Source organism: Phalacrocorax carbo, chromosome 1, assembly GCF_963921805.1.
Source record: "Phalacrocorax carbo chromosome 1, bPhaCar2.1, whole genome shotgun sequence".
Lineage (NCBI taxonomy): Eukaryota > Metazoa > Chordata > Aves > Suliformes > Phalacrocoracidae > Phalacrocorax > Phalacrocorax carbo.
The window spans coordinates 5,404,647-5,417,280 of NC_087513.1; the positions used below are offsets into that span (position 1 = coordinate 5,404,647).

Consider the following 12,634-nt stretch of genomic DNA (forward strand, 5'->3'; position numbering starts at 1 on the left):
CCCCCCACCCCCCTCACCCCATCCCCGCTGTCGGGGTGCCATCGGTGTTTCGCTGCGGGAAGGCTCCCTTCGCGGCTTTAATGAGCTTTAAGTTATTACCTTAATTGAATGGGTTTTCTAAAGATAGAATTGGGAGGCGATCGCGTTACCTTTCACCTTACAGAGTCACTCTAGAAGCGGAGATAGCGAACTCCCAACGTCAGCAGAAAAAAAAACCCGCAATATCCCTCCAGACCAGGAGTGGGTATATATGTATATATGTGTGTGTGTGTATATATATATCTTTTTTCTTTCCCCAAGTGATCAATTTTCGCCCCGTTTCTAAGTTTCGCCGGGACTCAGCGCCGCCGGGATCCGGGGAGATGGGCCAGGGAGTGCGGCTCTGCATCCCCCCCCTGCCCCCAAACCACGCGTGGGTCTCCCACTCGTGGAGCCTGGGGAGTGCTGCCAGTACCTTAAGTCCTGGGAACAACCCACTCCTCGTTTATTCCCGTGGGAGCATTTCACGCCAGTGGTGGATGTGGGTTTGATGTTAAAAAGAGGGGGGTGGGGGATGTTCTTCCCCCCCTCCCCACGAAGTTGCTGCCCACCCCGGTGGAACAGCGTGGTCGCTCCGGGACGAGATTTCCGTGGCGATGCGGTTGTCTCCCCCCCCCCCACCCCGCCCAGGGTGGTCCTCCGGGTCTTGTCCGGCTTCGGTGGCGGGACCCGCACCCCCGGGGGGGCTTTGCAGGAACGAGCACCCACCTTTAACGATAAAACCCCGCATCCCCAAACCGCGGGGAAGTTTCCTTGCGAGCAAATCTGCCGGTGGATGAAGGCCGGGGGTGTGGGACGACTGCAGCACTAGGTTTTGGGGACTGACACGAGTGGAGGGGGTTAAATGTGGAAAATCAGCTCCCCCCACCCTCCCGGTCCGTCATCGTTGCAAGATTTGGGGCACCCCCGGGGGCTGCGGCACGGCCACGGCCCGGCTCCCGGGCTTCTCCCCGGCCCTACAGCAGCCGGGGTGGGGGGGCTTTTGTCTTCTACCCCCTCCCCAGCCCTCGAAAACCCTCAGGTCTTCATGGGGAGAGGGGTTTGGGGAGCGGGCGGGGGTCTGCAGCTCCCTCCTGGCCCTCCCGTTCGCTCCGCACCGAGATCGGCCCTGGGTTCAAGCCGTCCCAGCTCTGGGACGACAGACACCGGTGGTGGTGGGGCACACGGACGGACGGACGGACGGACAGACCCCCCCCGGGCTGGGGCCGACCCCCAAGGTCGGTGTCTCCCTGCAGAGGTGCCGCGGTCGGGAGCCTTCCTCGTCCCGATGAAGGGAGGGGGACAAGGTGGACATGGGGTCTGTGCCCCCCCGCTCTCGGAGTGCAAGGGGATGCGTGTGGATTATATATATATATATATATATATTCTGTCCAGATCCTGGAGCCTTACACACATATACCAAAAATTAAAAAATAATAATTTTAAAAATTTAAACAAAGGGAAATAGGGTCAATTAAAGTCCCTCCCGAAGAGGAGGGGGGACAGAGGAGAAGAAACAGCCCCTCATAGCTCATGTCACCGTTTTTCCTCGAAAGCTTTCGATGCAAGCGCAGCCAGCCCCGGCGTTAGTGGTGTGATCATACGCTTAATTACATTTTTTTGTTTCCTTTCTCTCTCCCTCTCTCTTCGCGGCTGTCGCAGGCTCCGGGCGGTGACAGTCGCTCCCGGGACAGGTTACACCCCGCTCACACCCCTGCGAGCCCCAGGACCCGGCGCAGCCCCCGGCCCTGCCCCCGACCCCCCCCGCCTCCCCGCCCCGCGTGATTCCCGGAATGGGTGTGTAAAGAAATGGCCCATCACATTTCTCTCACTCTTTCTCTGCCCTTTCCCAACCCGGAAGAGCTCTGATCTTCAGCCCAGCCCGGAGGAGGAGGAGGAGGAGGAGGAGGAGGAGGAGGAGGAGGAGGAGGAGGAGGAGAAGGGCAAGGGTGGGCGTTTGGAGGATGCGGCTCCCCCAGGTTTTCCCCCTCGGTGGGAGCTTGAGAGATGCCAAGAGCCGCCGCCGCGGCTCCGCTCCTCCCGCACGCCGGCCCTGAGAGCTCCAGCGGAGCGGGACAGAATAAAAACCATCTGCCCAGGTCAGTGAATCCTCCGATGTGTGTGTCCGTGTGTCCGTCCCCGCCACTTCTTTTTCTTTTTTTTTTTTTTTTTAATTCCTTCTCCTCCTCCTTTCACTCCTTCTCCACGTGGAGGGAATTAGGATGGGCATCTCGGCTCAAAGGGCAGCAGCCGCCGGCTTGAAACTCAACCCGAATCCCCCTCCCCCTTTATCGCGTGGGGTGGGTGGGTGGGAGTCGGGTTCTCCCGGTGACCTTGGGAAAAGGCACCACCACCTTCCCCCCCGCCCCGCCCCGGGAATTTGGGAAGGGGGGCCAAAAAGCTGTTTTACCCCCGGGGTGTCGGAGGCAAAAAGGAGCGAGGCTGGGATGGCCGGGGGTGGGAGACGGGACACGGCGCTGTCATCCGCGGATGTGAAATATCCGTGTCAGGGCGGGAAGGGATTTATCCGTCCGTGAGGGATCGGGGCCTTTCCGCCCCTGCTTTCCTGTGCGCATATATATACACCTTGGGGTATATACGAACCCGCGTATGCCTAGCGCTTATATTGCTGTACCCAGGGGTGTCGGTGGGTGCCGGCCAGGGAGGCTGCGATCAGCACGACCCCTGCCTTCCCATCTCCTTCCCACATACCGGCACCCACCGACGGCGATTTGACTGTGCGGGGTCGGTCCCTGTCGTAGACTACGTAATATATACCGTATATATTTAGCACTATATATACTCGTGCTAAAATAGAGCGTATATAATATATAGCAAGCACGCTATGCTTGTAATAGGATTTAATTAGGGTGATCTGCCGCCCCTTTCCGTAGTTATTCCTCATTTTTATGCCTTGCAAACCCAAACCCTAGCCGCGGAGGAGAGATGTGCCGTTAAGGGATGAGGAGGAAGATGAGGGTCCGCTCCCGGCCCGGCCCTCCCACCCTCCAGGCGGCTCTCGGTCCCGGCCCCGCCGGGGGTATCCGCGGGGTGTCCGGCGGGACTCGGTGCCCAAGGACGAGGAGAGTTTTCCCCCTCTCTCCCGACACCCCTGGATTTAGGTGTCTCGCTTGATTTCCCCACCTCGTAGGAATTTTTTTCCACCCTTCAGGCTGGGAGGAAGGTATTTCAAGAGGGAGCCTGGAAACGGCTCGGGATGCCCAGAAATAAATTAGCTGTCATTGGGCATCTTCAAAACAGAAAGGGGAGAAAAATGTCTGTCTGTCCATCCATCCGTCCACCTCGCCTCCTCTTACCTTCACGTGTCCGTGCACAGGCAGGGCTCTGGGTGACGGATTTTAATGCAACCGGATAATTAATAACCACCGGCCCTGCTTGTTTTCTCCATTATTTATGGGCCGCAGGTGCGGAGCAGGGCAGCCGAGGCTGGGCGGCGGGAGACACCGGTCGCCCCCTCCCCGGGAGCCCCGGGACTGGCATCCTCGGCCACCGGGGCAGGCGGGGGGGCGGAAGGGGTCCCGGCAGCCCGGAGGTGGGGGTGGGGGGGTCGGGAAAGGAGAAACAGGCTCTCGGGAAGGAAGAAGGGTGGAGGGGGGGAGGGAAGGTGTCCCCTCCGGCACTTTGCTCCCGGCTGGGGCAAAGCGCTTCCTTCTCCCAGGGGATGGTTATTATTTTTTTTCTCCAGAGCCGAGGGGGGTGATTTAATTTCAAGGGGGGGGGGGGGGGGGTAAGGTGTCGAGGTTCTTCCCCCCAGGGGCAGGCAGGGAGCGGGGTGCGGCGGAAGGGGGGACCCGGCTGGGGGCTCCGCTCGCCCCCCGGTTGCGGGCAGCATCTCCGTCCTGCTTGGGCTTGGGGGACACACACACAGAGCATCTATAGGGTGCCTATACGGGCACCTCAGGGGGATTTGGGGTGATGTAGTCTCCTCCTTAGTGCGAAAAGAAATCGTGCGGGTTTTGACACCCCCCGATCCTCGGTACAATCTGAATTTGGGAGCGTGAGACTGTAAACGTGAACCCCCTTTACGGAGCGGGGTGCGCCACTGGGCCGTGCCGTGCCGGGTCCCACCGGGGGTGGGGGGGGTCTCTGGGCACGGGAGTTTTATTTTGGGGGGTGCTGGGGGTGCGGGGACAGCTCCAAATAACGGCAGCCGGACTTTTCCCGGAGCAAATCGCTCCGGTTTTAATCCCGAGAGGTCGGGATTAAATCCTCGCTCCTCACCAAGGAGCTGGTATTAATTCTGCTGCCTCTTCTCACGCCACCCGCCCGGCGATTTGTGTTTTCCGCTTTATCTAAGTCCCAGGGTAATTTCTTCTTTTGAAAAAAAAAAAAAATATAAGAAAAGTAATTAAACTCGACGGCAGCTTCACCTTTTTCCGTGGGGTGGGAAGAAAACGGAGCGGCTCGGGTTTAAAGCCCGCAAGACGTTTTGCCTTCGCTTCAATCCGCCGCCAAATCTATCGCTCGAAACGGTCCTGGGCGATAAAGCAAAGCCAAGAAACCCGAAATAAAACGACCTCCCCCCCCTTTTTTATGTTCTTTTTTTTTTTTTTTTTTCATTATTTTTGCTAATGCTCATTTCCTTACCCTCACCTTAATTTGGAGTGGCTGTTCAGGCGGATTTATAGGGTTTTGGTTTTTTTTGTTCTTCTCTTACTGTTTTAATGTGTCGGGTGGAAGCCTTGCCGGAGCGCTGCCTGGCGCCGCGGAGGGACCCGGGCGGCTCGGAGAGGGAGGAAAAGGGAGGGGAAAAAAAGGTGGAAAAGTGGGGGAAATACTCAAAAGGGAGAAGGAGAATCCCTTTTCAAGCCAACCCTATGCTATCTGAGAAAGGGAAACGGGGAGGGGGAAGGAGGGAGAAAAGGGACTTACCGGGTTGATCTTGAAACTGGGGCTGTGCCGCGGTAGGAAGGAAGGACGGAAGGAGGGAAGGAAGGAGGGAGGGAAGGGAGTCGGGCTCTGCCTGCCACCCCGGAGCAGGACGGGGCAGCGGCAGCAGGGGTGACACGGCTTCCCCCCTCCCCAAAACGCCCGGCTCCTCTCCGCGGTTCTGCCGCGCAGTTTGGGGAATGTGTCGGGGGCAGAGACCTCCCCTGGGACTTGCGGAGCCGGTTTTTGATCTCTCCTAGACCTTTCCCCCCCCCCCCCCCACTCCTGCAGTGTCCCGGGGCAGTCGCCCTCCTCTCAGCTTCAAAGAAGGGGAGGGGGGGGGGAAGGAGGGGAAGGAAAAGCCCCAGTTTCTCTCCTCCCAATTTTAATTCTTCGAATTTCTTTTCTTGAGCAAAGCAGTGTTTCTCCCCCTCTTCCCCCCCCCCCCCCCCCCCGCCCCCAAATAACATCATTTGAGCTGAAAAAAGTGTGTGTGCGTGGTGGGGTGGGGGGGGTGGTTCACGAAAGGAGAAAAAATTGGCCCCGGTGTGATGAGACGTTGATTTGTTCTCTCGGAATTTGCATGGCTCGGCACTTCTTTGTGTGCATGTGTTTATGTTTCCTCCCGATCTTCGCGAAGGGGAGATAAATGAATTATTAGAAGAGAATGGAAATATAGATGTATGTATTTAAAAACAACAACAGCAGCAACAAAAAAAGGAGTTAAAAAAAAATATAAACCACCCATGTGGCTGGTTTTGAAGCGGAGGGGGAAGGCTCACATGGGATGAGAAAGGGAGTCTAGTATCTGCGTCTCTCTTTCTTCTGGATATTATTATTATTATTAATAATAATAATAATTTTTTGCTGGGTTGTGGTTCGTTTTACTGATAAAGGGGGGGGTGCCCTTGGGGAAGCATCATAATACCTGCCTGATTCACAAGGTGGGGGAGAAGAGGAAAACAAAAATATTCCCTCTTCTCTCCGCCTTTGTTAAACCCGAGCTTATCTCAGCAGCGTTCCCAGGGCCCAGCCGTCCTCAGGCCCGGGACTGTCCCCGGGGGCTGCCAGGGCTGAGCCCACACGACCCCGGGTTCTCCCGCAAGTTGGTGTATACAGGGGGGGAAAAGAAAATGGTAAAAAAAAAAAAAAAATAAAAATCAGGGAGCTCTGCCCTGGGCCGTGTCCTCTCCGTAACCCTCCGATTCGTCGCTCCCGGCTGTTTGTACAGCTTTACCTGTACTATTCTGGTACCCTGTTTAAAAAAAAAAAAAAAAAAGAAAAAGAAAAAACCAGCCCGGCAAACGTAACTTAATCCGCTTTCAGTCAATTGTCGTCTAAAAGGGGGCTAAAGGAAAAGGGGGGGTAAAGGGGGGGGGGGAGGGGGCTCTCTCTGCCTGTCCCCGCCCCGAGGTGCCAGTCGCAGCGATGGGCACCGATGGGGATGGAGGCAGCGGGTGGCCCCGGGTCCCGGCACCAGAAAAACTCCCCTAGGTCTTATTTTAATAGGAAGACCTGGAGGATAAAAAAGTGGGGGGAGCGGCTTTAGTGCACTCTGCTCGTTTTTAGGGGAGGGTGGGCTGGGTAACCGCCCCGTCTCCCCGAGTTTGTTTTTTTTTGTTGCTGATAATATTTTTTTTTAATTTTAAATGAAAGTCCTTTTAGGACTTTCAATTACTTTTGTAAAAAATTTTTCCTCCGAAACTTTTAGCGCCAAAACTAGCCCCATTTTTCTCCCCCCACCCCCCGCCCCAGCTAGGAGGGATGCTGGAGCCCTAACCGGCCCCCCCCGCCCGGCAGAATTAACCCCCGAGCCCCCGAGCCTTATCTGGCGGCTGGTGGCGAGCTTGGGGCTAATTGCTCCAACAATGGGCTCCTATTAACGCCGAGCTGCCACTGGAAACCCTGCTGGGGGCTGCCGGGGGCGGCGAGGTGATGGATCTGCAGCCACAGCCTGGGAAAAGGACGGTCAAGGCCAGCGCCCCCCGCAAAACCCCCGGGGAGCCCAGATTAATCTGAGGAGGGGGGACGAAATGATGAGTTTGCTTCTTTTTAAATTTTTTTTTTTTAAGAAGGAGATGTTTTTGCCTTCCCCACCACGGTTTCCCACCCGGCTGGGAAGGGAATAAGATTGAGGCTATCGAGGCCGGGCTTAAAATGCAGGGACGGGCTGAGAAAACTTGATTTGAAAGGGGGTGTCTTCCTCACGAAATTGGGGCTGGGGCTGCGAGGGGGAGGCGGCGCGCAGGGTCACGCTGTGCCACCCCCTGTCCCCTCCCGTCGGGGCAGGACGGGGCCCTCCGGACTGGCCCCACTTCTTCTCTCCCGCCACTGGTCAAACTTGGTATAGCTCCTATTTTATTTTATTTTATTTTATTTTATTTTATTTTATTTTATTTTATTTTATTTTATTTTATTTTATTTTATTTTATTTTATTATTCTATTTAATTTACTTTATTCATTTTATCTTGAATTAAACATTCCATGCCCTCCAAACAGCTGAGGGAGAGCGGTTTCCCCCTATCCCTGGGCAGGGGCAAAGGCACGTTTTCTCGATGGCTTAGCAATTTTGTGACCTCTAGACGGAAATTCCCCTCCTGTGATCCCACGGCTGTAGGTCCCAGGGCTGGAACTGCGGGGGGCGGGGGGTGGGTGGGAATCTCAGCTCACCTGCCCAAAGATCCCAGCTCGGCACTAAGACAGCCCCCCCCCCCACCCACCCCAGGTGTTAAAAGAGTTTTCTTTCTAAAGTGACTTCTTCCAAGTGCTGGAGCCCACCCTCTCCCGCAGCATCTGCGTGGGGTCTGGGGGGATTTGGGGAGGGGGATAAAGGGGCAAATCCCGGGGATACCCATCGCCCTCACGGCCATAAACCGCTCCAAGCTGGGGGGGGGGGGGGAAGTTTGCCTCTTGCCTGTAAATAAATGTTTTGTATACGATGCTCCCCTCTTTCCTGTCCTCCTCTCAGAGAAACACCCCCCCGCCCCCCCAAAGAGGAAGGGTGGGCAAGGGACCCGCCACGGTGCTGGGGCACCCCCATACCGCCGGGCCGGCGGGGGCTCGGCCGCGGGGCCGCCCGGTGCGGGGGGACCCGGCGGGGCATCCCGGCAAGGGCAGCGGAAGAGATCGCGCTGGTTCCCCCCGCCCCACACACTTCCCCCCCCCAGTGCACCCCAATAACTGGGGTACGGAAAGGAGGGGCGCCACCTCCCTCCTGTGGGCAAAGCGGCTCCTGTCTAACGGGGGCTGGGGGGAGGGAACAAGAGTTTTCCCGGAGCGAGTGAAGGCCCCCGGCTCAGGGAGGGCCATGAGCATCCCCCCTCTTCCCCCGTCCTCCTAATCGGCTGCCGGGAGCGGTGCCCGGCTCCCCCCGGGCAGGGGCCGGGCGGGAGGGGGTCGGGGCTCGGGGCTCGGCCCCGGTGGCGTCGGCGAGGCTGGACAGCGAGGGGCAGCGCCGAGCCCGGCCCCGCCGCTGCCCCCCCCCCGCTTCCCCGCTCCCCCGGACAATCCCGGGCGGGGGGGGTCTGACCTGCAGCCCCCATCCCGGCCTGTCCACCGAGGGCTCCCAACCGGGAGCTCCCCCGGAGCTCCCAACCGGGCACGTCTCCCCGGTGTCCCCGTCCCCCGCCCCCCCCGGCTGGGCTGCACCGACCCCAAAGCACGGCTGGTTCCCCGGCTTTGGTACCTGCCCCAGACGGCTTATTTTAAATAAAAATAAATATAGTACATGTGCGTCCCCGCCGAGAAGCGTGACACCTCAGCGGTGCTTCTCCGTCCCCACGCCCAACAGCGGATGGGCCGCACCGTGGGCTTAAAACCGGGTTTAAAATGGGCTCAAAGCGCCGGAGCATCCGTCGAGGAGCGGCTCGGCCGGGGAGGCATTTCCGCGCTGCAGGTTGAGCCGAGCCCGGCCCGGCCCGGCGGGGACCGGCGCTGCCGGAGGCACCGGGGAGCGGAGACCGGCCCGGGGGAGGCGCCGGCCCCGGCGCAGCGCGGCCGCGGAGCCCCCGGTTTTAATTAGACCCCCCTGGATTAAAAACTCCTGAGAGGCGCTTCCTCTCGCAGCCGGGTTAGACGCGCTCTTGCCGCCGTGCGGAGAGTCGGCACGCAAGGGCACCCTGTAAGTGACTTTTTCTAGTTCTGTTTTGTTAATTCTTTTTTGTCAATTCTTTTTTTCCTTACCCTTACTTTTTCTTTTTTCCTTATTTCTTTTTTCCCCCCATTTTTTCCTTTTTCTTTTGTTTCCTTTTTTCCTTGTTACCTATTTTACTTTTTGATTTTTCCCTTTTTATTTTCTTTTCCTTTTTTCTTTTTTCTTCTTTTCTTCCATCTTCTCCTTTCTTTTCTCCTTTATTTTCTTAGTTCCTTTTTCTTGCTGTCTTTCTGCTTGTCTTGCCTTTCTCTCCGCGTCTTCCCCCCCCCTTCCTCGTTCTTTCTCCCTTTTCTCTCTCTCTCCCCCTTTCTCTCGTCCCTGCGCTCCTCGTTCTTTCCTCCTTACCCCCCTCTCCCTCCACCAGTCCCGGGGTTGTCCCCCGGCCGGTGCCCCGGGCGGGGAGGCCGGGCCGGGAGGCCGGGGCCGGGCCGAGCCGTGCCGAGCCGTGCCTCGCCTCGCCGGGCCGCCCCGGGCCGCGCCGCGGCGCCGCCGGTGCCGCTAGGGGATGCCCTGGCTCAAGGCAGCGGCCGGGCCGGCCGGCGGGGCGCGGGCGGGCGGCCAATCAGCGCCTCCCGGGGCCGGCGCCCCAGTTCCTGCTCGCCCCCCATTGGCTGCGGCGGCGGCGGCGGCGGCCCCTGCTGGGCGGCGGGCGGCGCTGGGGGCGCGGGGCCCGCGGGGGGCCGGGGGGCCCCTCCCGAGCCCCACCTCGGACCGGCAGCCTCCCCCTCCCTCCGCCCGGAGCCCCCCCGAACCTGCTTGAGCCCCGCTGGGGTCTCCGGTGGAGCCGGGGAGGGGAGAAAGAAAAAACACCAGACATCCTCAACCACCCCAAAATCGTATTTTTTTTTTCCAACTGTGGCCGTTTCTCCGCGCTTATATCCTTAAGAAAAATATCATTTAGGTCCTTCACGCGGCGGAGCGGCTCTAAGCCCGCCGGCGGCTTTATCTCAGGACTGGCCCCCCGGAGGTCCTGCACCTGCCGGCAGCTCCCGGCTTGGCCCGTCCCCCCCGCCCCGGGGGGCTCCGGTCCCTCCGCGCATCCCCCGGGGGGGCGGCGGGAGAAGCCGAGCCCACCCCCGCCGCGCACCGCCTCCCGCCGCGGCCGCTCGCAGTTTCCCGGCCAGCGGGAAAACTTGTTTTCCCCCCTTAAAAAGGGAGAATTAAAAAAAATAAAAGGGGGATTGGGGCGGGGGGGGTGATTAAAAGAAGTTGGCAGAAGGGGGTTCCCGCGGGTGCGCGGCGGGGGCAGCGCGGAGGCGGCCGGTGCGCCCCGCCGGTCCCCTCCTCAGGCGGGGACAGGCTCCGCCTCCCCCGGGCTTATGACACTGGAACCTCCTTAAGTTGCGTCTCGCCACAGCTGTCTGTAAGCACTGAGCCGGCTGGCGCCATCCTGCTCCTTTCAGAAAGAATGCCTTCCCTGTAAAAAAAAAAAAAAAAAAAAAAAGGGAAAAAAAAAAAGAGAGGGAGGAAAAAAAATAGGGAAAAAAATAGGGCGAGCGAGCGAGCACAATCTGATCAAGCACTTTCAGCTTCATCCCTCCTGGGTCACATACTGCTTCTCCACCAAGGTTTGTGCGGAATTTCTTTAGCAACTTGTCGGTTTTTTTCCCCCCACCTCTCTCCCCCCTCCTTTTCTCCTCGCTCCTTCCCTTCACCCCCACCCCATCGCTTTACACCCCCTCCTCGATATTTTTTTCCCCCCCTTTTCTCTTTTCCCCTCTTTCTGGGTTGCATAATAATTAATGAGCAATCAAAGTGACTCTGGGCTGCAGAGCCGCGAGTGGCACAAGTTCTCACCGGCTTTAAGCCACTGGAGCTTCTCAGGTGCAACTTGAGCGAATAAACAAATAAACAAACAACCGCGACGACAAGAAAAAATAAAAAGGGAACAAAAAAAACCAAACCCAAAGCCAACCCCAACCCCAAGAGTAAGAAGAGCTGAGGCGGCAGGAGCGCGATTAGAGCTGCTCGGCTCCGCTCCGAGCCGGGAGAGAGCGAAAGAGAAAGAGGCGCTGGGGAGAGGTGGGTCCAGGGCAGAGCAGGCGCTTCCCAGGGATGGCCGCCGAGGGATGGGATGGGTTTGTTCCTGCCTAAAAAGTCAGGTGCTAAAGTTCAGAACTTCTCAAGCACGTTTCTCTCTCTGCCTCTCTCTCTCTCTCTCTCTCTGCTCCTTCCCTTTCCTCTTTCTCGTTACAGGTGATCAAAGAAGAGAAACATCTGCAAAAGAGCGGAAGACACCGAGGGGATCTCACTTCGGAGAGATTTTTTTCCCCCTGAGTTTGTTTGTTTCCCCCTCCCCTTTTTCCCCTTTTTATTATATTCTTTTCTCCCACCTTTTTTTTTTTTTTTTTTTTTCCTGGAATCGATCGTTTATCACCATACCCCCCCTCCCTCCTCTTTAAACCAAACCTAATCAGAAACATCCCCAAACTCGCCGAGCACTTCGACCCCCCGCCCCCCGCATAACTCCAGCACCGTCTCCCCCTCCTATCTCAAGCCCTCCGCGCCTTGCTGAGGAGGAGGAGGAGGAGGAGGAGGAAGAGCAGCGGCGGAGCAGCGAGCGCGGAAGATGGAGGTCTCCACGGACCAGCCGCGGTGGGTGAGCCACCACCACCCGGCCGTGCTCAATGGGCAGCACCCGGACTCGCACCACCCCACGCTTGGCCATACCTACATGGACCCCACGCAGTATCCTCTCGCCGAGGAAGTGGATGTACTTTTTAATATCGACGGACAAGGCAACCCCGTCCCTCCCTATTACGGCAACTCCGTGAGAGCCACCGTGCAGAGATACCCCACGGCCCACCACGGTGAGTGCGCCCACCGAGATCCCGGCTCCCACGGGGGGGTCCCGGCCCCGGCGCCGGCGGCTCCGCGCTGCCCCGGCCCCGGCGGCCCGGCTGCCGTCGGGCAGAGCCCGGCCGCTCTCCTACCGGCGGGGAAACGACGTCACGGGTGGATTTGGGGGTTGGCTTATTGGAAATAAATCAAAATCCAGGCTTCCTCCCTTTCTTTCTGTCTTTCTTTCTTCCTTTCTTTCTCTTTCTGTCTCTATTTATTTTTTATCTTTCTTTCTCTTTCTCTCATTCTTTCTCTCGTTCTCTTTCTTCCTGTTTCTTTTTCCTTCTTTCCCTCTTTCCTCCTTTCCTTCCTTTCTCTATTTCTTTCTCTATATCTTCCTTTATACTCTTCCCCCTTTCTCTCTTTCCCTCGCCTTTTATCTCTCACACCTCTCTCGTCTCTCCCCCTTTCCCCCTCTCTCACTCTCCTTTCTTTCCCTTTCATGTTTCTCTTGTTTTCTTCCTCTTTCCCTCTCTCTTTCGCTTTAGTTCCCCCACCCCCCCTTAATTAGGTTAACAGGTAGGGTTTTCATACGGTGTTTAGTTTTTGCACGATTAAGCTGCTCTGCAGAAGAAAAGCAAGCTGGAGTGCGAGGGTGTGAAAATGACCCTGCTGTCCTCACGCTTGGGCTATTTCATTCGCACTTGGTGAGCTTGTTAGGCTTGGGTCGAAAGTTTTGCACATGTACCCAGGCCCCACCGCGGCGTGTGTTAAAAGTAAGAAAGAAAGGA

The 12,634-nt window shown here is 57.7% G+C and overlaps 1 protein-coding gene across 3 annotated transcripts in view; it reads left to right on the forward strand.

Moving 5' to 3' along the window:
• Positions 1-1,958: 1,958 nt before the first annotated feature.
• Positions 1,959-12,634, forward strand: part of GATA3 (GATA binding protein 3) — a 29,283-nt gene continuing 18,607 nt past the window's right edge. Inside the window, exons 1-2 of one of the 3 annotated variants that reach the window (XM_064442771.1) lie at positions 1,959-2,117; positions 11,259-11,872. In XM_064442771.1, the coding sequence (XP_064298841.1) occupies positions 11,632-11,872 (241 nt within the window). In that variant the 5' untranslated portion in view covers positions 1,959-2,117; positions 11,259-11,631. Of the gene's footprint in view, positions 2,118-10,394; positions 10,631-11,258; positions 11,873-12,634 lie in introns of those variants that run through there. The other 2 variants (XM_064442781.1, XM_064442760.1) reach the window with 2 other exon arrangements.